The 25,093-nt window shown below is 39.9% G+C and overlaps 1 protein-coding gene across 3 annotated transcripts in view; it reads right to left on the bottom strand.

Moving 5' to 3' along the window:
• The window catches only part of RMDN2 (regulator of microtubule dynamics 2), a 77,409-nt gene extending 52,517 nt beyond the window's left edge, over positions 1–24,892 (bottom strand). For 2 of the 3 annotated variants that reach the window (XM_019527160.1, XM_019527161.1), the window contains exons 1-5: positions 24,870–24,892; positions 23,563–24,035; positions 14,182–14,380; positions 12,723–12,825; positions 10,122–10,182 (exon numbers count right to left, since the gene is read on the bottom strand). In XM_019527160.1, the coding sequence (XP_019382705.1) occupies positions 10,122–10,182; positions 12,723–12,825; positions 14,182–14,380; positions 23,563–24,035; positions 24,870–24,872 (839 nt within the window). In that variant the 5' untranslated portion in view covers positions 24,873–24,892. The remainder of the gene's footprint in view (positions 1–10,121; positions 10,183–12,722; positions 12,826–14,181; positions 14,381–23,562; positions 24,036–24,869) is intronic. The other variant, XM_019527159.1, reaches the window with a different exon arrangement.
• Positions 24,893–25,093: the final 201 nt, after the last annotated feature.

Raw genomic sequence — 25,093 nt, 5'->3', positions numbered from 1 at the left:
CCCATGTTCTCCCAGACAATTGGCACGCAGCACTGGGAGCCGTTTCCCACCCCCCTTGGATGACCCGCAGCTCCGTCCTTTGCTGCCTGCCCCAGCCACACTCCTCCCTCACCACAGGGGCCTTGATGTGCCCCTGCCATGCCCTTTCTCTCCCCCCTCCCCTTCCATGACAACAGACTTACCAGCTGCACACAGCTCTCAATGCTGCCCGGCTGTGCTCCTCGCCACCTACATGCTGCGCTGCAGCTGCGCACAAGCATGAGCCATTTATCGGCCACATTATCAGCCAAATCAGGCTGATTTCTGATACAGACAATTTTCTTTATATCAGTGCTGATCCAATATCGGACCGATGTATCAGTGCACCTCTACAAAAACTGAAACAACATATTAAGGCTAACAAGATTTATGCCAATCATCACTCTTCCCAACCTTTTGCATGGTCCTGTAATGTAAAAATTAATATTAAATAAAATTAAAATGCCCATATGTGGTAAAATATATCATTGGATTAAATAAAAGCAAAGGAATTAAACAACAGAGTCCCCATTGAGTGGACAGAGAGCCTGCACAGTCTAATACTTATTAAAGGTAACCAGTAAAAATAACAACTGGAACAACTGCTTGTTTTACACAGGTTAACTCTCTATACTTTTACCAAAATTCACCTTCTTCCTGCATATTCAGAGTTCCTAATTGTGCAATGTTAGCTAACTTCCGCCTAAAGGGTATGCCACACCATAGTCACTTGCCCCATCTAATGGTTCAATTTGGAACTGGAAGATAACTTTAAAGAAGTGAGTTTTAAGGAGTTTTTGGTATCCTATACCACTATTACAAAAACTGTTTGCTGCATATGAATAGGATTTATGATTTCCCTCACAAACAATGACAAAAGATATTTGGAGGTCTTAGCATTTCATTTGGAAGATAAAATACAAGAATTTCCTAAAACATTCTTGTTAATTTTCCCTGAACAGGGAAATTGATAACCTTCTAAATGTTAATGAAGCAGATCATCCTGCCACCACATGCTATTGGAGGAAAGGGAAGAGAGATTCCTGAGGTTTGCCTAATTGATTCCTGTGGACTGGCGGAAAGCTAGGGACTTTACTACAGAAGCCTCATATCCCTTGGTGATTCTGGACCCTAATTGTCTCTGGAATTTAAAATGTGGGAGAGTAATTAGTAGTATTGTCAGAGCCTAACACTTCTTTGTTCACAGACATTTTTCACAAACACAATCTCTCTCACTGACAGAGACACTTTTAATATAGAGGGTAATATTTCATTTTCACATGGTGCTAAATGCTGTTTCTGCTTTCTCCACAGTCCCTCATTTCAATCTGTCACTGCCTGTCTCTCAGAGATCCTACCTGGGTCACAATGATCTCACTGCCAAGAAAGAAAGGCTAAATGCTTATTTCAGAATCTTTCCACAGTGCTCGCTGCAGCAGCTGACTCAGAGGAGACTTCTGAAAAACAGCACTCTCTTCTCTCCCATGGCCATGCAGCATGCTGCTTACAGAGGAGTCACAGCCTCTGACACATCCTAACTGTGCATGCAGTGAAGCTACACCTTTAGACTTCTTTTGGAGCCTGGTTTTGAATAATTTCATAGTGATGTGCTCCCAGCTCTGTGACTTATAGCACTGTCTGCAACACTGTGGCTGTATTGTTACAGCATACCAAGTATACTATGGTCTGAAGTATACCAAGTATACCATACTTGAAGCTTTATCCTGTCCTACATGATTAATACACTGTTTTGTTTTTAAAAGTGCATCTGCTTTTCAAGTGCCAGGACACAATCAAACATTTCTGCATGATACTCATGTACTTGCAATGGTGACAGTGTGGGAGTTGGGGGTTTGGAGTCTTCAAGCCTGCCTGCCAAGGCACAAAGTAATATGTTTGTTTCTTTCTTGGAATGCAATTGAGCCTATATTGCTGGAACTGGCAGGAACATTAGTTTTTGTCTTGGGAAACCACCAGAGAGTAATAAAGCTGAGTTCCATGGAAATGTCAGATGCAGCAGGCACTTGTGTAGTTAACACTTGCAAACATACTGGAAACAAACCAAGCTATTGGTAAAAACATATGAATGCAAACTAACTTTAAGAATTTTGGCTTAGCAAAAACATGGCAAGGCGTACAATAAATCAGAATGGAGGAGACCTGAAAGCAAAAGATATTGCAGACCAGTACTTAATTCACATTCATTTGTACATGTGTATACACACACACACGCATGCACAAATGCCCACAAACCAACACTGACAGAACGTAACAGATGCTGTGTGTTCTGCATTTCTGTGGCCATAGAATATGCAGAAGACTTCTGCTCCAGACATCAGATTTGAATTTTTAAAATATATGTTTCTAATCCACGTGTTTGCAAATATAATTTGGAAAATGTTAACAAAGTACAAATCAATGTAGTATTGCCTTTTTCAGTTTGCACAGGCAGGGTTGGATACAGGCATGGGTAAACCAGGTGGCTGTCAGGGGCCCGAATGGAAAGAGGACCCAAAAATTGTCATTTTAAAATTATTGTTAACATTATCTCTGGTGAAGAAGGAGGGAGGGCCTCATACTAAAAGTTCTCTGGGGGACCCCAAAAGTCTAGATACAGTGTTGTGCATAGGGTATATAATAGTTTTCAGAGGTGCAAACAGTGCTCTCCACTGATGGTTAACTCTGAAACTTTAAGGTGTCCATTTAACTGTCAGACAGAAGGCGAATTTGTACCTAAAAGATTAAGTAAGGCTCACAGCCTCTGGGCTACATGCAGCCCATGAAGGGTTAATTTGTGGCCCAGCCCCCTGGGCTCCCAGGGGGCTGCTGCTCCCCTACTGCTCTGGCTGCAAAGGAGAAGCAAGCAAAGGCTCCCGGCTCCCCCTCCCTCACCTTCCTGCCTCCACCCCCAGGGTGACCCAGAGAATGGCAGCGCAATCCACACCCCAGAAAACTCAGGAGGTAAGGACCCATGCAGAGCACTCAGAAGGGGAAATACCCATGGGGGTTCACTGTAGCACTGCAGATGGGGGCAGAGGCTGAGGGGGGAGCAGTATCCACGTGAGGTGCCATGCAGCACCAGAGGGAGAGGTGGGTTGTGAAGTACAGCAGGTGAATGGGAGGGTGTATGTAGGCAGTTTGGTGCAGGAGGGCAGTGCATCTGTGCAGCAGGCACAGGAGTACTTGGCCTGCACCCAACTGGCCCATAGCCATTTGCCAACTGGATAGCCATGGACTAAATCAGAGGTGTGTAGCATAAGCCTTCATAAGTGGCAAGCTTATTTAATCAGTAAGCACACTGCTTATGAAAGCAACTGGTGGCCCACACATCACATGTAACCCCCAAGGAGTTATACTGCTGTGCCTGAGCTCCCACCCAGCCATCATTCCCCCCATCCCACCGGCAGCCAGGGCTCAGGGCTCACCTTCCTCTGGCTTCCCCTTCCTACCCCTACCTTAGAAGGTGGGGCAGTGCAGCATGGCACAGCCTGCAGCCCCAGCAAAATACTGTATGTGGGAGCTTGCAGCCAGGAATCTAAGGGTAAGTTGGCATTCCCAGGCAAGGAGGTGGAGCAGGGAGCTGATGTGGAGAGCAACAGTAGGGGGCACACAGAGAGCAGCAGCAGGGGCACCTAGGTGGAAGGGTGGGGCATGTGGCTCCCAGGGCCCATGGCCCCAGCTCAGGCGGCCCCCGGCCCATTTGAAGTCGGGCAGCCCTGGCTTATGCTATAGATTTAGTTTAGTGCATAAGGTACAAATCTACCCTGCCTTCTGCCTAACTGACGCTCTCATTTAATTATCAATGTTATTCTTTCCTTTGTGGTCACTTTGTCATAAAAAAAAGAAATAAATTGCAAGAGATGTGTTTACCCTACAGTCCCAACCTAGCTCCCATACACTGATCTGAAGTTGCTGTAGAATTTCTACCAGGGTTGTGCCAACCAGGAGACATTGCCCCAGAAGGTGCCTGATACTTCTGTTTCTCCCCAATGGACTGGATTGCACAGCTGAACACTCTCTTTCCTCAGTTGTCAGTCATGAAACTGCCATGATGTGCCACTTCTCTTCAAAACAATGTGGTGCATGTTGGGAGATGAAGCCCACCCTATACAGAAGAATGAGGGCACAAGCCACCTTGTAGTTCTACAATCCCCCAGGGCACCACAATGGCACTTCAAAATTGGACATTTTTTTGGTGAAAGCATCACATTTTCTAAAGCAAAAAAAATCCCCATCAGCTCTAGTCACCAATCTCAGTGACTATATTATCTTACCATGTAGCCCTCTCCCAATTAACTAAGATAACACAACATTATACGCTTATATCCAAAAAGAATCAGGAAGGTACATATATCCCTTAACCTGCTTACCAAAAGACAACGTACAGCCCTTTAAATATCTTTTCAGCATTTACATATAAAGCTTCACATAATTTATAAAACGAGTAACTGAGTTACTTTTAAAAAAAGGGGGGAAAAAAGCCCACAGAGGTTTTGAGCCTTGGCTGTAGCATATAAAATATTGTTTCCACATTAGAAAGGTACCTTGGGAAATAGTAAGCTCTTCAGATATATTTCCCAATTCTGATGAAACTTTTTCCCCTAGGGAAATATTTTTGTCACCCCTTTAGTACCTGGAGTTTTGTATTTTTCTATTCCTGTGGTTGTGTGGGAAGTACATGTGTAAAATTCCCACAAAAGTATTTTTTTTTTTTAAAGTCCTTTTTTTTTCTCTTTTTGCTCCTACAGTAACAACCATTTTAAAATTTAGTTACTTGCACATGCACAAGTAACTTCTGCTAGCTTTAGGAGCTAGAACACTAACTGATAACTTGGCAAAGGTTAATCTTGGTGAGGTGGAAGTAAGACGGTGAGATAGGAAGATTCCCAATTGAAACTGGGGATGGTTATCATCCTTACCCCCATTACCGAGTTATTTGTTTTGTTCAGAAGACTGATTTTGAGGGTGCTTTTGGACCCCTGACTGCTTTTAAATTTCAAAGTGGCTTAAGGGGTGTGTGGCAAGGTGGGAATCCCTGGCTAGCCAAAGAACTAGTTCCCCACCTGCCTCTGGGCATGCTGCCCACCTGTCTTGCCTGCTACACCTTGTTGTAATTAATTAGGTTGTTAATTAAGGCGGGAGGCTGCCCACTGTACACCCCAGTATTGGGGGGCGCTATCCGCGGTTCCGCTCCACCCCTACACCACGGCCCAAGCCTTGCAGATGGCATCTCAGGCAGTTGGCTCAACCGTCCCCTTCACCCATTAGCTGTGACGCCAACCATGGGACCTTCGGCTTCCATGTAATCCCTGGCCCAGTCTCAGGCCAGTAGGGACCCCGAGCTTCTTTGCTCATCATGGACATCCTTTGTGGTGGGCCCCTGGCCCTTTTGACCCTTCTGGTCCTGGCCCCAGCATTAACCAGTTGAGTCCCTTGGTTGGGTTTACACCTCCTGCCTGCACTTAGGGATCAGGGTCCCCCATTCCTGGCTCAGGTGCTTCTGGACGTGTGCCTGGCCGTGAGGGGTCACATCCCCAGCAGGCTCAGGTGCCTCCAGAAGCTTACCTGGCTACCCTGCTCTGTTGGTATATGACCCACCCGAAGGAGAGGGCTGAGGTTAAGGCACCCCTTCTTGCCTTTCACTGGGGTGGTAACTGGCCTGGGCTGCCAGCAGCGAACTGCCCAATTTATATCGGCAGCCATGGATCTAAAATAGCTGCCACAGTTAAGCACCTGCTGGCCACTTAGTTTGGCCCTTAAAGTGTCAGGCACCGACAGTGCCCTGCCACAGAGTGTAAAACATCTTCAAGTACCTTCTGGGTAGGCGTTCTCTACTATCTCTCTCACATCAAAACCTCTGTATGCTTTTGTAACCTTCAGGCTGGATTACTGCAGTGTGTGCTACAGTACTTGTGTTTATGGCTGTACCTCTTTTTTTTTTTGCACAACAAATAAAAGCCACAGTAGCTAACCCTTAAAATCACACAGAAGATTGCCCCATTGACCTATTTACAACAGGTCTTGTTCAGCTGTACAGGCTTCCTCGCCACTGCTCAGAGTAATTCAAGATGTTGATTTTAACGTATAACATCTTATAAAACTTGCTGCCCTGGCAACATTTTTCTCTATCTTCTCCATTTGCTGTCATCATAATAAGTATTAGTCAGAACAGGCAAGTAAACAGACCACCACCAGAGAGAAACCCTGGCCTTAGTAAAAGCACTGCAATTTTCTTCAGTGGAGCCACATCCTCAAGATATTGGGGCCTGGGCCTTCTCTGTGGAGTACTGCCAACCAGGGAATTCTTGTCTCCAGATGATCTATCTGAAAAAACCTGAATTTGCTGCATATTATGGTGCTACACTTTTGTTCAACGTTCATCTCTGTTAGAGATCAGTGTAGTAGGAACAGTTTTACTGTGTGGCATTTTGCTTTAAAAAGCTACTTGTATTAGAAGGAGTACCCAGGCTATGTAACTTTCTGTCATCTGGTACATTCAATAATCTAACCTCAAATATTAACTGTAGCACTTGGCTTTGTGGCTAACCATAGTCCACATCCAAGGCAGAAAACTTGTTGTGTAAACTAATCTGACAACAACAGACTGTACTTTGAAATTTTTCTGGTTTTTGCAGTTTGTAACCTATTCTCCCTCATCCAAAGCAAAGTTTCAAAAGGTTAGGCAATGGGCTTTCTCCTAATTTCAGAAAAACATGTCAGTTATGGGGAAAAGGGAATTCTAATATAATAAAGTAATTTTTTCTTTAACTTTACTGTGTTTTTCTAGCAGTTCTTTGTATTAAGTCAGAGCAATCACAAGTGAGATTCTGTTGAAGATTTCCCAAAAATAAAAAAGCTTTGCAACTGGCGAGTGTGAATTTTTCCACAGAGTCTCTCAAAAGTTTGAAAATTCTCCATTAATTAAAATTTTGTATTCAAACAAAGCAGACCTGAAATATTTATATCATTTTCTAAAAACATATTATGATTCTAATCCCACATTACAAGGGGCCGAACTAATTAAACAACTGAAGGTTACAGCTATATTTTTCACTGTCAACAGTTTCCTGAAAAGCAACGTTTTAAAATACAAGAAATCAAGCAACTTTGAAGGCTCTGTAATTTGGCTGGAAACCATCTGCAGAGAGTTAGGATGCAGCTATTAATCTTGATATTATTAGCAGTTGCAAAACAGGTCTGTGGCTAAGGCTGACTTATTGGTAAAAGATGTTTTTGCTTAATTCCTTCTGCATAGTGCCCACTGACAAATTTAATTTGAAGACAAATACTGGCCACAGGCCCAGCTGCTGGTAAAAAAACTGAATAACTCTGGTATGGATATTCTTTTGTCTTAAAAAAATGATCTTCTCCATTTGTATATCAGATGGCTCTTACAGGCAGCCTGATGGTGAAACACAGGATGTTTTTGAAGAAGCAGATGCAAAAAAGAAGGGAAAATACGTGAGAAAATGCTATACCATTTCTACATTAGAAAGATTTTGCTGGTAAAGCTACATCATCAAATGCACTTAGGAAAGATAGAGCTTCCATGGTCAAAAGCATTCTTTTCCCAAGTTAAAGGAAATGTACTGACAAAACAAACTTTTTTTGCTGGTAAAATGGAATGCATGCCAGTGCCTTTCTGGCACCACTATGTCAGGGAAGGTTGTGACTGAACCTTATTTGTGATGTGAAGGCAGCCCTTAAATATTAGGAATAAGCTTCTAAAACTCTGAAAGAACACTGTAGTCCTAGGCAGCACTACTACTGAACAGGATCTGAAGGCTACCATGGATAAGAAACTGCACAAGCCAAAAAACAGGAAATTTCATTCTGAAACATATTTACAGAAATGTCATACATGAGATATGTAAGTTAATTATTCTGCTTTCCCTGATGTTATTTAGGTCTTAGCTAGAGTATGGCACGGATTTTGGGCATGCCACTTTAAGAAAGATGTAGATAAAAGAGAGCGTCCCCAAGGAGCACAAAAAAAATGATAAGGATTTAGCCAACATGACCTATTGAAGGAATCAAATTTGTATACTCTAGAAAAGACAGAAAGATGCAGTAACAGAGTCTTTAAATATGTTGAAGGTTATATAACCTGTTGGGATCTTGTTGAATTCTTTACAAAATAAAAATTGCTGTTATTTTTCCACAGTCAAAAAAACAAGGGAAAACTAAGAGCTGGCATTTTCTGAGGAGTACCTTGAATCTAACAAGCCTTGAATCTTAAGTCTAACCCTGAGTTTAGAGACCACTACTCTAGAATCTAGAGCTTGGTCAGTAGAAACCAGTCAATGACACAGTAGTGTTGGAATGATGGCATGGCTGTGATGATCAAGGAAATATGAGAGGGGCAAGAATTTTAGGGTGATATCTTTTATTGCACCAACTGTGTAGTTGGCAGATATCTTAGACAAGCTTTCAGGCAAAAGATACCCTTCCTCAGGTCTGGGGAAGATGCGGACTGCTTCAGCTAAGTAGCAAACAGAACAACAGCCTGTGTGGAACTCCATATGTAAATAAAAACAGGCTGCAAAATTATTTTTTTAACTAAAAAATAAGTAATTTTTTTTAAAAAAGGAATGGAAGTGGCATGCAAAATAAAAGCAGACAGACATTATCAGGAGTAGCTAAAAGACAAGAGAAGTGCAGTAGCAAGGATAACCTGACTAGTAGAAAAGCAAGACCATTCAAGATGGAAGAAAGCCATTTTCCCTTTTGGAGCAGTGCAAGATTAGCAGAGAACGTACATAAAGTGTAAGAAGCCATAAGGTCAATGTCATTGATTAATCCCTCATATTTAGTGTCCAATAAGACTATACATTTTTGTTTCCAGGCCTGTCTTCTGAAGGTGTTCTGTAGATTACCCTGGAAGATTGTGAAATAAGAAATGGAGTAGATCTTCTGTGAAAAGTGTTCTCCTACCCACATTCATGTCTCTGTCATTTAGCTGGTCTCTGTGGCCACAGAGGACAGGATAAGAAATACTCATAAAATGACAAAAAGGTTGTAAATTTAGGTTGGATATTAGGAAGAACTTTCTACTTATGATGGTGCTTAAACACTAGAACAGATACCTAAAGAGGTCATGGAATCCACATTCTTGCATGTTTTTAAGAAGAGGTTAGAAAAACACATGAGTGGCTGGAATGGTTTAGAGAGGAATGATCCTTCCTTAAGCAGGGGGTTGGACTTGGTGATCTATTAAGATCCTTTCCAGCCCTATATTTCTAGGACTCTTATAAAGTCATAGGGGAAAAAGAAATGCATTTTAAAATATAAAACTATAGAAAATATCTGCAAACACAGAATGTAATGGCTCATTCCCTGTGTGGCATTTCTCACAAGGAACACAAATACTTACATCTTTTATTGATTGAATTCAGTAACTTAAGCTGAACCTGGAAATCAGTTGGCAGTAGTGCTGACTACAAAGAACAGATGTAATAAGTCACTTAAGAGATCAACTCTCTCTGTGTGATTTTATGACAGCTGAGATCAGTGCAAGACTAAAACAAATGATTCCCCTCTTTTAAATAGCAATGGGTTGGCAGTGTAGCTTTTCAAGTGAAGGGTTCTTAAATCCAGAGTATTCTTCCACCTTTGTTCCACCAAAATCCAAATGTTTTGACCTTCAGTTAATTCTGCAAGGCCTGCCTGTCCTCACAGCTTCTTTTGTTATATTGTAGAGGGAAAATTAACATTTGGGAATAATGGTGAAAATTTCTTCATTTGGGGATCCAGAAGGAGTTTTAATTTTTTATGGGCATTCACCCAATTTAAGCCCTACACCAACAGAATTACATTACACATGGAGGTTTCAGGTGGTATACTAAGTATTTCACAAACTATTTTAATGTAATTATTAGCTGTAACTTCATAATGCTGTGTAAATAACCATATCAAGTAACAAAAAATGAACTGACAATTGATCCAATCAAACATCTACAACAGTAAAGTATGGAGCCTGCAGTGATGGGTCTACAGCTGATTTTAGCTGGTGGGGGGGTGGGGTGTTGTTTGATTTATTGGTAAAGAGATTAACTCTCAGAGAACACTAATCTCAACATTATTTTTCCATTATGCAAACTTACCACTGGTGACTTTCAGCACTCATGGCATCCAACTGAATAGCTTTTCCAGCACTAATCTTTCCTGTAAAAAGGAAAAAAGATACTCTAAAGGATTTATTGTACTTTTCTTCATCTTAGAACTAAGCAGTTAGATAATATACTGTAGATACAAAGCAAAGTTCAGTCTTTCCACATAAACATTAAGAAAGGTTTCATAACATTATGGATTCATAACACTTACATAGAATTGTTATACTTTCCCTATTAGAAGGTATTTCAATTCAGATGCAATCAAGACAGTTTCAACTAAGTTCTGCTTTTGACTGAAAAATACAAAAATTAAGGGAGTTAACCAAATTTACACTCCTGAGTAAGGAGTCTAGATGATAAAATTAATGTTTCCAGAGGTTCAGCTGTAACCAATTAAGCCACATGGTCCTTTCTGTATTACAAATTAACTTTATAAAAACAAAGGGAAACATAAATAGCCCTCCAACCAGCTGGAATGAAAAAACACAAGTTATTGCCAAATCCTCTTTAAAAGCAATTCTCTCTGCACCACTTCCAAAAGAAAAAAAATGAAAAATACTGCAAGAAACTTTATGGTTCAGAATTCCCCCAGCTGTTTCACGATTCATAAATAACTCAGAAGACAGTGATGCGACACTGCTGATTACCTGGGTATCTAGCAAGCACTTTGTACTCCTCCACTCCTTCAGAGATTTCCATGCCATAATAATTTTGCCCTGCTTAAATATTCTTCCACTTAGTACACACTCTCTGCCACTGAAACAGGATACTCTCATCTGACTCAGTCCAGCACTTCTTATGTTCTTATTATGATCTCTTATCAACTAATGTGAAAACTAATCATAAGCAGCAGCAAAGAAATGATGACCCGGGCACATTGTTACAAATGTATTATCTATTTCTAAAATTCCACAGTGTGCTGGTCACTTCTGATACAAAGAAGAGATTAGCCCAACACCAAGGAGGTCACAGTGGACCCGCAACTATGTCAACAAACGAGCAAGGAAACAGAGGGAACAATTATATGAAAAGGTCATATTAGTCATAGCCAAATTACTTTTGACACAAAATAATTCCTATAAGAAAGTTACTAACTGATGTTAAGACAGAGATGATTCTCCAGAAAGACTTGAAAGTACAGAGAGACCCTTGCAGACTCTCCCAGGAAGATCATGCCATAATAAAAGGAACATGAAATAAGGCATTTGTGTGAGAAACTGACAAACAGGTGTTCAAAGCTGACATCACTGGAAGAGCAGAGGGATTTGATGGAAATCCATGAACAAAACAAAGGTAGGTGAGTAGAGAGAGACAGAGTCCAAAAATAAGCAAATAGGGCCATAAAGGCAGTAAACAGAAGTTTAAATGTGATGCTGTAGAGCAGGGGTTCCCAAACACCAGGCCACGGCTTGCTACTGGGCTACGGTGGGTTGGCTGCCGGGTCATAGCACAATCACCCACTCAGACTCCCATCTGTTTGCCCGGGTGAGCAGCTTCCGGGGTCACAGCTAAGATTCTAGGGTTAAAGTTGGGTGGTAGGGGAACCCTGGGCAGGAGGTAGCTAGGTCCGCATGCCCTGTCCCACTCCTGCTGGGCTACATTAAAAAAAAAGGTTGGGAACCACTGCTGTAGAGAAGAAGAAAGTCATTTGAAGGAGTAAATGTTCTTCAGGAGACAGGCAAGGGGGGTTATTTTAATGGCAGTGTGTTGTAGAGATTGGAAGACAGTAATGTGAATAGCAGAGGCAAAAGAGGAGTATTTTGCTGTAGTCAGGATGAAAAGGGCTTAAGAGAGAACTTTCAGACTTGGCAAGGAAGATTCTAGAGACTGGACAAGTAGCAGCTGGAGGTGGACATAACTTGAATGTGCAGGACACGGGAGAGAGAGCAGACGAGAATGACCCCAAAGTGATGAAGGGGATGGCAGCATTTTCAAAATTGACAGAGGAAAGGAGATGTGGAGAGGAAATATCAGAAATTTAATTCTGACCATGCTCAGATAAAACTGACAACAGGACATCAAGAAGAAGACATTACAGAGACAGGTTGAGACACAACAGATGAAGCATGTTCAGCTTTGTCATTCCTTAAAATGCTTCTGAAGTACAGTGTTCACAGGCTCAAGACAGCACTGGGTTTGACCTTCTTCATCACACACAGAGGGGGTTACTGTGGTGTGAAGCTTCAGTCAGAGGGAGGAAACACTGGACCCTCCCTTTTGCCCTGAAGGGAAAAAAAATCTTGGCTTTGCTTTCATATTTATTTGTTATCACGCAATTTTTTAAAATTTCATGTCAGTATGATTCTTATTAAAGTAAGAGGTCTACAGCAGTGATTGGAGCCAATGTACTCAAATCATTACTGGCAAGAACCCTGCTAAACAAATTCTGGACCTCTCCTGAATCAAGGGTAACAAAGTAACTGATGCCAAACTACAAACCATTTGCATTAAGGTCAAAGCACCATCATTATAAAACCAGATTGTAAAACTGGTTGGACTAAAAGACTTCAGGGAAAACGCCACTAACAGTAAATGCCTTTCTACCATCATCAAAATTCATTTTCTTGAAGCAGGTTTTTCTACTCCACCTACCATTTGCAACATATTGCTTCTTTTCTTCAACATCAGTAGTCATCTCGAACATATCCCCGTAAGCTCGTGCCAGTCTCCAAAGAAACCTTGCATGGTTCCCATACTGTAAGGAGAGAAAGGAACCAGATATATTAGATTTTGGACCACTAATTTGACCAGGATGTAAACATAATTTCCATAAAAAATATAGGAAAACTTGGTGGAAAACACACATATAAAACTTCTATTTTATGAAGGGGCCTTTCAGAACTGTTCATTTTTACAAATAAAAAGTTAATATAATAAATTGCGTAATGCAACCACTTAATAGGTTATTTTCTTTTATACATAAAACAAGTGGCATTAACTCACAACCAGCAAATATCACACCCGCTGCCATGGACAGACAAAACAATTATGTTGCTGTAAAGAGTAAGGGGTACTTTCCACATACAGGTACATGTCAGATGATCTAGTGTAACTGTTTAGTCTGGCTACTTAAACTCTGGAGTAAGTGAAGTAAAACTTTGGTCATTTACCCCAAATTAAAAATCATAGCTGTTTAGCTTTCAGTTACCACAGAACAGATAGACAAACAAGTTACAGTAGATTTAGTGGAACCATGGTAAGGCCTCTGCCTGCTTTTAATACAGCATAGTTGTTTATGTGTCTATATTTCCAGCAAGAAAGATATTTCCTTCACTTAAATGAAGAATATCACCAGAACCATTAATATCTGTCAGATCAAAAGAAACTATTAACCACAGCATTGATTACTATACATAAAAGGCTCACCAGAAATTTGTTGTGCACAAGGGCTGAGGGGTCAAGCTTAACTAAAGAAGTTCTAGAGCACATAACAGAAAATGATTAACTTTCCTTGTTTTATTTTTCAAACCATCCTCGCAATGTTAACAGATCATCATATAGTTCCTACTGCACTTTATATGATGCTTTTAAAAACTACACAAAAATAACAACTTTTTATTTAGCTCTACAGAGAGGCTCAGTTTATAAAACTATCATGAGGAACAGACCTCAGTGGATTTGTCTTTGCAAATTTTCACTGTGCCATTTATATAAACCCTTGTTAAACGCCTTTAGAATTCTGATGGTTTGATCCTTATTTAAGTCTATATAGGAGTTTTCCATGCAGATAAATTTTAAATCAGAAAAAATTGTTTCAACTCTCTAAAGTCTGTGACAAGTCTCTTCATGAAGAGCTTTTACTATATAGAGCTTTTATTCAGTTTAACCTGGGTAAAACAGAAAACACTTAAGCCTTACCGCTACATTAATAAAAGTATTGAAGATCTTTCAAAGAATTTGAAGGACATCTTTTGAAGGACACATGAAAAAGTAATCTATATTTTAGATGCCCCTACTCATTACATTTCAAAGAGTTCAAAGGATGACATGTACAGTTCTGAACCCAAGATAGGACTATGAAACTAGTGTTGGGACACTTATCACTTAATACCTGTTCCTTTTTCTCAAGTAACAACCTGAAGCTCTTCTTTTTATCATCAACTGAACCACAATGCAAATGGTCCACATTCTGTAGAAGATTTGCTAATTTTGTTTCTTCTTCTGATCTCACAACAGTGGCTCCAGATGAAATAACACCTCCCTTTTCTTCTTCAGATTCTCCTTCAGTGTCAGTGTGAGCTGTAATATAACTAAAACACAGAATCAATCATTACCTATTCTAAAAATACCAACAAAATGTCACTGGACACTGTAACTAACAATTTTTGTCACTTTCCCAGCTGTAAAGATATTTGGCTATGTTCAGGGTAAGATTGTGTTCATATTCTAAACTGAACACTATCACTAACTCAGAACCACAGTTAAGTTTCATAAAGAATCTTGCTGGATTTTTTTTATGAGCCTGCAGAACACAATTCCTAATCAGAAACAGATATAGTCTGGCTGTAGGTTGCCAACCCCTGCACTAATCTGGCCCACAGAGTCATTGGATCCAGCCTGTAGAGCACAGGCTTCAGCAATGCTTGGTGGAAGAAGGCTTTGCATGTACTGTCGCACTGCAGCTGGACACTTCACGCATGCCATGCTATGGCTGGGCAGCAGAGAGAAGCAGCAGTGGCTGGGTCCTAACTCCAACCTGCCTACGGCATGAGCTGGGTCATTCTGACCTACTGCTGGAAAATGCTGCCAACCCCTGAACTCCTAACTAAGCACTATCCACTAGACCAGGAATTTTGAGAATTCTAAATCTGTTTTTAATAATAGCTGTTTAGCCTAAAACAAATCATCTGGTTCCCTGGCTGTGAAAAGGAGGTGAAAATACTAACCAACCATATAGGAATGTTGCACAAATACAAAATGTTTTAAAGATAACAAATGCTATTTGCCTGCTAAGTAATATGATTAGTGCAATTAATATATTTGTGCATTCAAAAAATTGGATTATATGACCCTATAAAAGAGGTCAAATTAATTATACCAGTTAATTGATTCTACTGAATGAGCCCTGAACAAAACATAATTAATGAAGAATGCAACAGATAAGCAAGCACTTTAATTTACTGAAGTACTGAGGACCCAGTAGATACTAGGGACTGATGCCAATGGATGTTCAGAACCCTTGACAGTGTAGCTATTTACTTAGGTGGGTAAATACAAACAAGAAAATCTAACATTTAGTACCCTTTTTGAAAAAAAACAACTTGCGCTTAAGAAACAATCTTTAGATATAATATTTTAAAATGTATTTGCTACCAAACAGAAAACTCTCCAAAACATTACCACAAGCAGAAAAAGCACAAAAGTACATTTTAAACATTTATTGTACAAGAGGCTATGTAAATATTAGTAGAAACCACAACAGGCAGTGTAGACAGCACTTTGAGTATAACACATATTTCTTCAGTGAACACTGGGTGCATCTACATGTGCTATTAATGCACAGTAAACTTACTGCACATTAAAAAAGAAGCACTAAATTGCCACAGCGGAAAGGGTCCACACGTGTGCCAGCTTGGGAGCAAATGTTCTTTCAACTGAAGCAGATGACATCAGGGATGGTCCTGCTTCCCTGCCCTGCTCTGATGTTAGGGCAGACCCCAATCCCCATGTGGGTAGAGAGAGCTGTTCTGGCAGCTGAGACTGCTGCATCCCAGCTACCTGAAGATCAGACCCAATCCCCACGTGGCCAGGAGAGGTGTCCCAAGGGGGACACTGTCTGGCAGCCAAGTGGGGATCGGTCTGAGTAAGTATGCCTCTCCCAGCCATGTGGGGATCAGGACCCTTCCAATTCCCATGCGACTGCCAGGCAGCATCCCCTCCCAGTCACACTGGGATTGGGTCCCGACCCGATCCCTGCTCAGCTGGGATGCAGCAGTCCTGGCTTCCAGGACAGCTCTCCCAGCCATGTGGGTATTAGGACAGTCCTGATCCCCATGTGGCAGGGAGACAGCTCCTGCCACATAAGGCTTAGACAGGCAGCAGTGGGCTCCCTGCTGCCTGAGCTGCCTGGGAGCAAATTGCTCCTGGCCAGCATCTACATGTGCACTACTGTGCAGTAGCTAATGCACAGTTAATTTACTACCTGTATTTTCAGGTAGTAGATAACTTCATATTAGCCTATTTTACTGTGCAGTAGCCTAGTGAACTGTTTAATAGTGACACTTTACCATGCAGTAGATTAGTCTACTGCACAATAAAGCATCTTGTGTAAACATATCCACTGTGTACTTCTATGCACCTACTAAAACCTTGTTAAACCAGCAGCAGAAAAAGTTAGGAGCTACAAAATGTCAAAGCAGAAATAATTGAACAGTAAATGTAATTGGAACTACAAGTCCCTGCATAATATTGTGAACAATAAAACTAGATTTAAGAGTTACTCAGCATGACATCATATACTTCCTACAGTTTAAATAAGTTTTATGTACAAAAAAGAATTGATTTTTCAAGGTCCTGGTCATCCAATTAAGGGCAAGAAGTGGAAATATGTCTTCACTTCTTTAAAAAATGTTATTGCTTCTAAGAACTTTGTCTTTCCTGAGACATGGCCAATTGTAACAAGAAAAAATGTGCTGAGCCGCATGCAAGCCACTCAAAGCTAGTACCACCAGAGAACTCCAAAAGGGTGATGTATAAGCCTGCCACTACTAACTATGAAATGCGGATGGGTCATATGATAAATGCATTCAGAGCTTCATTTGGAAATAACTGTTTCACAGCTGAGCAATATTTTCTTGTGGTTATTCTAAGATTGAATAAACTTCATTAAGAACATAAAAATATCACAGAAGAATAACCTCCTAAAGTCAGAGCATACTGCATGAATCCACATAACATCTTTCACATGCCACTCCCTGGTGTGTGTTAGAGGAAAGGGAAGAGGGCAAGACACAGAAGGCTGAAAAAGAATCAGGAATATGCACATCATTTCCTTTGGACTCAAAAAGTTGTCAAGAAAAGAATCAATCTCTTATGCTATATTAATATTGACATGCACAATATCTCCATCTCCATTCCTTGCATTTGTGCACCCTTATACAAGTTATATATAGAGTAGAGGTGCACTGATGTATCAGTCCATATCGGATCTGCACCAATAAAAGGAAAATTGGCATTACCGGCAATTGTTTTTTTTGGCTTGTGTAGCCAATAACATCACTGATAAATGCCATGGGCATGCACGCAGCCTGGTAACTTGGAGAGCAGTGTCCAGCCAGTAAGTTTGGGGGGGGGGGGAAGGGGGATAAGGGAAAGTGAGGGTGGGGGGCAGATCGAGGCCCACCCAGTATGGGAGTGGAGTTGAGGCTGGAGCTGAGGCTGCCCAGCTGGGGCAGAGTGGGGCATGAAGGTTATAAATGGTTCTTGTCTGCTATAGGCAAGAAAAGAAGTCGGAAAATCTTGTACCTTGTAAATCTTGTAAAGTGAGTTAATGACTGGAATAGATTATGAAGGGAAGCTGTGGAATCTTTATCATAGTGGATTTTAAAGAACATATTGGACAAAACCAGTCAGGAAAGATTTAGGTATAACTGGATCCTGTTTTGGGAAAAGGGGATGGACTAGCCAACTTCTAGAGGACACTTCCAGACCTAATTTGTATGTTCCCTACGATTTGGGATGATGTATTGTATGACTATTCTGTTTTTTTCAAAAAGGGGTCATGAAGCAATGAGGTGATTGACCAAGGAGCTTGGAACCTATACAACTGTCAAAGGGGAAGGCTGATCTACAATCCAAAGTATAGAACTTTTAAAATCTTCTCCTGGCTTGAGGCTTACATCATTTTCTGATAAAGGCACAGAAATTAGTTGTCCCAAAACCATATAGCTCAAAGAGAACACAATCTATGGTTCTGATCCCATGAAGAGTTATGTGCGTTTAACTTTATCCATGTTAGTAGCTCTCACTGAAATGAATGTCCACAGGGTTACTTGAGTACACAGTTAGGCATCAGTTTAATCATTTACAGGGCTTGAGTCAAAAGTACGAGCCTAAAGGCCCATAAGGCAACCTTGGTTAAGAAACTTTGGTGTCTATGCGAACAGGATACAAGGGAGCAATACAGCTAGCCTCATGTCCAGCCACCACTGACTCCCAAGCCTAAAAGATTATGTACTCATTTACAGCTAGATCAACAGGAGGCAGCTTTTGGCAAGAATCTGGAAGGAGGCTTCAAATGTTTTCTGGAACACAGAAGACCACCTCTGCTGCTCTGCCTCATGGCCCCAAATTGCAGGACTGGGGACCAAGATCTATTATTTTTTTTGTTTTAAATTACTTAGGAATTTACTCATTAGCTAATCTCCTCCCTATCTCTCTTATATATTAAATATTTTCAGTATGAAAGCATTACCCACAAAGAAGAGAATGCAGATTTTCAAAATGAACTAATAAATAAAGATATTTTCTCATGAAACTTAGATTAGCTGTAATTCATCAGTCTGAATCACAGCCAGTTCTACCTCAAGGAGGGAAACTGTTCCAATTGTTAAATGACAAAGTAAGAACATAGAAGAAATGACATGCATGAAATATAATAAAAGGAGCCAGACTGCCGATTTCAACAATGGAAGTTAGCAGGCTTTTACGGGATACTTGCTCTAAAAGTTACGTGCATGTTACAAGGTTTCATGCTATGACTTGACTGCATACAGTAGATACACATGTTGTAATAGATCCAAAAGAGACTAAATATAAAGAAAAGTCTCCTTAAAAAAAAGATGAAGATTCATTATGGTTTTCTGAAAGTGTCATATAACTAATATGACAGCTCCTAGGCAATTTACCTGAGTTTAGCCTGCAAAAGGTTGTATCAGACAATAAAAGGAAAACCACGAAATATCTGAGTATAAGACCTGCCATAAATGTAGTAACCAATCTTTAATAAAATATATATGCATAATGCAACCTGATATTCATATTTTCTTATGTACCTCTTGAAATGAAAAAATGTATTTTAATTGTGCCTGTTTTTGACAGCAATTATCACTCAAGTGTACGTCTTGCAAGGGTTTTTATAAACTAGGATTTCTAGGAGTATAATGTAACTTTTGCTTACTTGTACAAGCGGTTAAAAACTGGTTGTGAACTGCAGGGTGGAATAAGGGTAATAATAGAACGTCCTGGTAGTCAGGGATCAAAGACAATGAATACATTGATTATTTGGAAGAGTCAGCACACAGTGAGCCAATGGCATTTTCTGATGAGAACAAAGTTGGCTGGTTGGGAATACTTTTGTGGGGGTTATTAAAAACAAAAAAAAGATTCTGAGAAACAACAGAAAGACTTAAATGCAGTCGGCATTTAGGCAATACACTAGCAGATGTAACACTCCTAAATATAGTGAAACATCAATACATTCATTAGTTTACTTTTGTAGGCAGGGTCTTGTCTCTTATGCTGCCTAATAAGAATCAGTCTAAGGATGAACTGTGATACTGAAGGATTCTCTGAGGGGAAAAAACAAACAAGAAAGATCATGGATAGCTCAAGGAAAAAGTCTACACAAATGAAAAATCTCATTTAAAATGCAAGTACGATTCTACACTGCTTGAAGGGAAAGTTCCAATGATTCTTTTTAAAATACCAGTAACAAAAATTATTGGAATTAGTTTTTAAAACAAAATAAAATACATAATGCAGCATCATATTTAATAATGAAAACAGGAAATCTTAATTTTTCCACAAGGGATACCACTTTCTCTACGAGCAGCAAGTACTTGGGAAGAATTACTTTCCCATAAATTTAAGGGAGGAAAAACATCTGAAAAATAAGAATGCCGGTTGGCTTCACAAAGGACTGTTCAAAGATCTAAAGATGTACCAGAACCTGAACTGGAGTTGAAAAAGAGTAGGCTTTCAAACCAGAATATTCAGATGAGTTTTACTCTGAAAAGTTAAAGGCAGAAAAAAAATCCCCTCAAAAAACAAGCCCTCCAAGCTTTCCCCCTCCCCCTGGACCTCTTGAGCATATATTGACAACATTTTATAGAAGCAGGACATACGCTTAAATAGAGTTTAGGTTACGGTTATATGGGATGGTTTGGATAGGGGTGATCCTTATTTAGGCAGGGGGTTGGATTGAGGATAATGATGATAACATAAAGACTCTCTCTACACCCTGTCTTATCAGTTGGACACAATTAAAGTACAATGGCAATAAAACTTTAATCATTCTCATGTATAGAGCAGCCTGTTATTTTTTACTTCACTATATAAACTAAGAATAGAAAGACCACTTACAATCTATCAGAAGCAACAGTTAAATACATATAGATGGGGGAGCACAAGGAAATATTGCAACAGTTTTGGTTTTTGTTGTCCTCTTGGAGCTTGCAAACTATTAAGCCGCAGGATGGAAACAGGCGAAGAGTCCCGGCTGGCTCATGGTATTTTGATCAAACAAGAAACCTCTAAGAAACTGAAAATGTATAGTAAGAATTTTGTTTTAGGATACCTATTGACTGGTTTTGCTTAAACCTTGGTCTTGGTGAACTTTCTTTCCAGGGTAAGCATAGACATGCTTTTAAAAATACAACCAAAAGAAACACAAATAGTTTCAGAAATTCAGAAAACTCCCAAACAGATCATAAAACTGGTCTTTCTTTAGATCATGGACAATATTCCTGGGTAACATTTTTGCAAGCTGTTTGCCTACGACAGCCAGACTCTCACCTCCTTCTCTGTGAGTATCTTTCAACACCCAACCTCAGAAATATTTGATTTCTTCTGATTTTCCTGTACAGAGTTGACAGTGGGATTCCTCTGCCTCCTCTCCAATAACACTGCATCAGTGTATCCAAGACAGATTTTGCAATCATTCCTTTGGACAAGTAGCTCCATAACACAACCTGCCTCCTCTGCTCATCCTTCTTAAGTGGCTTGTGATTTCAAAGACCAAGATCTTTGAACAGTTGGTTGGGTGTCAAAGATATTCTGACAGGAGTAAAAAAATTCTATACATAAAAACTAAATAAAATGACAATAACTACAACACCAATAATAAGAAAAACCTAAAGAACAAGACAATCAGGATGCTATTGCTCAGGACACAAACGAGTTATTTTGTGGACAGCCTGAGTTAATCCAAAAACAGTGACAGAATGTGAGAGTAGCCATGTCTGATCTGAGTATTTGTGTTTAATTTATTTATATCAAATGAGATTGGTAATCATAATACTGAGTTATTTGCATAAACAAGTTGCACCGTACATATTACTACTCTATCCTGCTTTTGATATGATCTCTCCTCCGTTGTAGTTACAATTGTAACAATCTTGCTGACCTTACCACCATCATTATTCATAATTTTCATAATCACCTCCCAACTGGTGTGCTAGACCAGTGGTCTCCAAACTTTTTTGATCGTGCACCCCATCAGTAAAAAATTTTTGAGCATGCACCCCCAATATATGTATATTTATATAAATATACATAAAAATAGAAGTTCTAATATTTTCTTCCTGCACCCCAATGGATTGTCTTGTGCGCACCCCACTTTGGAGACCACTGTGCTAGACTATAGAGAAACAAATGAAGAAACAGTCTGTCCTAACCTCCATCTGAGCAAGGTATGTACTTCAGTATATGCCCCAACTTAAATACATAGGTGTTTATGTCATATTAATTTCAATGGCATTATCTGATGCAATTAAAATTAGGAACTTGTTTAACTTCATTGCCAAATTACCCTACATATGGCTTAAAATACAGCTGGGTAATATATCAGTATTTAACCATAACAACAAGGGTGTCTTACACCAACAAGTTTTCATAATGGATCATATAGTGTAATTTTCAATATTCAAGTTACAAACTCAGCATTAGTAACATTCAGATAAACACAAAAGTATGTAATATCTGTTAACAAAATGACTCACTCAGATTTAATGCCACTAAGTCACTGATCAAAGAAAAATGCCTAAATAAAGCATTCCTAGAGATTCTCTGACAATATTTTCTTTTGCATTTCAAACAAGATTTAAAGAGCTTCCATGCTAAAAGCATTTTTAAACCATACACAGAATTCCAGAACTTTTGCCATCATACCACTGATAGCCTATATAGCTGAATATCACTTTGTATTGACTTTTACTAAATGAATACCTTTAAAAACTAAAGTATGAAGTTTAGCATATTACTCCATGAGACTACTTGCCTGAAAAGATTTATAGATCTCTTCAAGGTATATCTTTCCCACTCACGAGGCAGAAAGAGAAAGGTTTTCAAAGCTTTTTTCTAAGTTTTGCCATCCCAGTGACAATGGTATTTTCAAGGGTTATTTTGAGATCATAAACTAAAGGTCAGATTCTGTATCTCCAAGAAGGCAGAAACACTGAGGAAACAACATCACCACCTCTCCGGTGAGGGAGAGCGAAGCACACAATTAACAGCATTTGTAAAGTCCTCTAAATGCAAAACGTATAAAGTGCACTACAAAAAGCCCATAAAGAATGATCCAGGAATAAGTGACAAATTTCTGACAGAGTTTATATTACCCATCCCAGCTGAAATTGTGGTGTTTTAGGATTCTTCCAAAACAAGATTAGGAGTAGAGTTCAGTGGGGACTAGAATCTCTGTTTTACAGGAAAGTCCTCAATTTCAGCATTTTTTTTATCCTGCATGAGAATTAATTTTTTTTTAATTTTAAAAAGAAATGTTTCAAAAGAATTTTGAGTCAATCATAAGTTTTTGTTTTGACAAAATCAAAACACATTTTGAAACAAAACAATCCAATGTTCCATCCCTATAAATGGCTTTCTTTTTCCTAAATGAAATGTTGTTGAAGTCAACATACATGCCTATGGAAAATTTCAGTTTTGACAAAATGGAACTTATCAACAGAAAAATGTCTTGGTGAATTTTTGACCAGGCAGAAGTAAAAATGGCATGAGTTCTTGAATGCAGTTGTGCAAAGATACAATCAAAGGACAGATCCTGAATGCAAGAGGGGGTTGGTTTTGTACACGCTCTGCTTACAGGCACACCTCTTTTCTCCTGGTCAGAGGTACGTACAGTACTACTACAGATTGCCAACTCTCATGATTTTTGGTGTTGTTCTTAAAGTCTATGCTTCAGTAATGTGAAAAATGTAGCTCTTTCTTTTATATATAGGTGCAGACTTTAAGAACAATGCCAAAAATCACGAGTTGGCAACACTGCCTCAGGCAAATCACTAAGCGAGCTTTGCAAATCACATAGTAATCATTTGGAAAGCTTTTCCTGAATCCTGAGAAACAGAATGTATAATAAGTACACATAAATACATTAGACTATATAGACTATAACAACCTTACATGTGTGGTGACACTTTTTTTGTCCACATAGGTATTTTAAGTTGTATTACATATTCATTATATTTTAAAGACTCACCCTCCTTCACTTTCTGCCTCAGAGCTCGTATTGTCTGGTATACCAGGAGCTGTCTCTGCTTTTCTCTTTTTTGTTGCTCTGTGTGAAGGGCTAATTCTGTGAGCATTGGCCTTCCCTTGGAGTTCATCTCGAACAAGTTTTTCCAATTTTGGAATAGCTTCTTTAAGAAACTTTATCTCTCTCTTCAATTCTTCCACACTAATTACTAGGTCATTCAATTTCTCCAGCACCTGTAGCTGTCTTCCATGTAAGGTCATTACGGTTCCCGATTCACTGTGAGTTTCATTCTGTAAGCCCACAAAATGAAACCCGTTGTAGAAATCCAGAAACGCAGGCAAATGTATAGATGCCCAAGGTTTTCGGACCTTGTGATACCAAATCAGGAAGAAACTTATTGCAGCAGCAGCCCCTGCCATGATGCCCAGGACCAGTCCTTTGTTTTCAGAGTGGAACATTTCTCTGGTTTTCTGAAACTGCAGATACACACACCAAAAAAAAAAAGTACAATTAAAACTCTGTCCCCCCATCTCTAGCCCAACTGTTTTCTGAAAACATAAAAATCTAAAGTTGTAACAACCAGCACATCACACATACTGAGGTACCATCTAAATCTAGCTGACTCATGAATACTGGAAGACAGGCAATAAGAGTAGAATGTTGCCTTATCTTCTATGGTTTCAGTGTTGCATATGTGTCCTTTTGCATTTATGCGCTTGTGTTTGGCAATGGGAAGCCCTTGCTTGTAACCTTAATGCTGCATTTTGTGCCTGTTTTTTACCCATGTTGTTTGTTTTCCCACAATTATCTGAGCTTTAAGCTGTCACACCTTCAAATAATGACTACGTCATACCCATGTACCATTTATTATCACCAAGGCAGACTCCAGTCCTACAGAAATTTACGGAGGGGTGTTAACATGGCCCTGATTATGCTTGTTTTAGTTTGCGCATCAGTTTTTGCCAAATCAGGTCATGGTGGGCCAGACCCTACTGGCAAACGGTACAAACAGAACTGCACACCCACCCACTTCGGTCAGTAGGTAGCTGCTTTTGTCTGCCCCTATACCAGACACCTAGCCATAGCACTGCAGAGCAGTGCTTTTTTCTGTGCAACCTCAGCACCACCGGGTGTGCCTCCACACACGCTTTAATGCACAGTTGCCTATTTTAATGCACATTCAAATGTCACAAAAACCCCACGCGCTTTCCCTAGCCTGTTTTAATGCACATTAACGTGCCTTTTTCTAATACCTCACTCCCTGCAGGTCCTAAACTGAATGCATATTACCAAAATGGAACGGGCATTACCATCCAGGAAGAGCACAGACCAACTGCAGACCTGTCCTCTACCTGACCGAGGGCATTTAAACCCAAAAGCTTGCAGAAAAGAAGTTTCCCAACTATTTGAGCTGATCTAATCCAAGAGATACCCAAGGAGTCAACCACCACCCGTTCCCAAAACCGCATTCACGAACGTGTGGTGACTAGCCTCACGGAAAACTGAACTCGCCCCTCCCCCCTTGGCCTGGATT

Source organism: Gavialis gangeticus, unplaced genomic scaffold, assembly GCF_001723915.1.
Source record: "Gavialis gangeticus isolate Ggan-Ray unplaced genomic scaffold, GavGan_comp1, whole genome shotgun sequence".
NCBI classification, from domain to species: domain Eukaryota; kingdom Metazoa; phylum Chordata; order Crocodylia; family Gavialidae; genus Gavialis; species Gavialis gangeticus.
The sequence above is the reverse complement of the archived record's forward strand: the minus strand, read 5'-3'. Positions and strand labels throughout refer to the sequence as shown.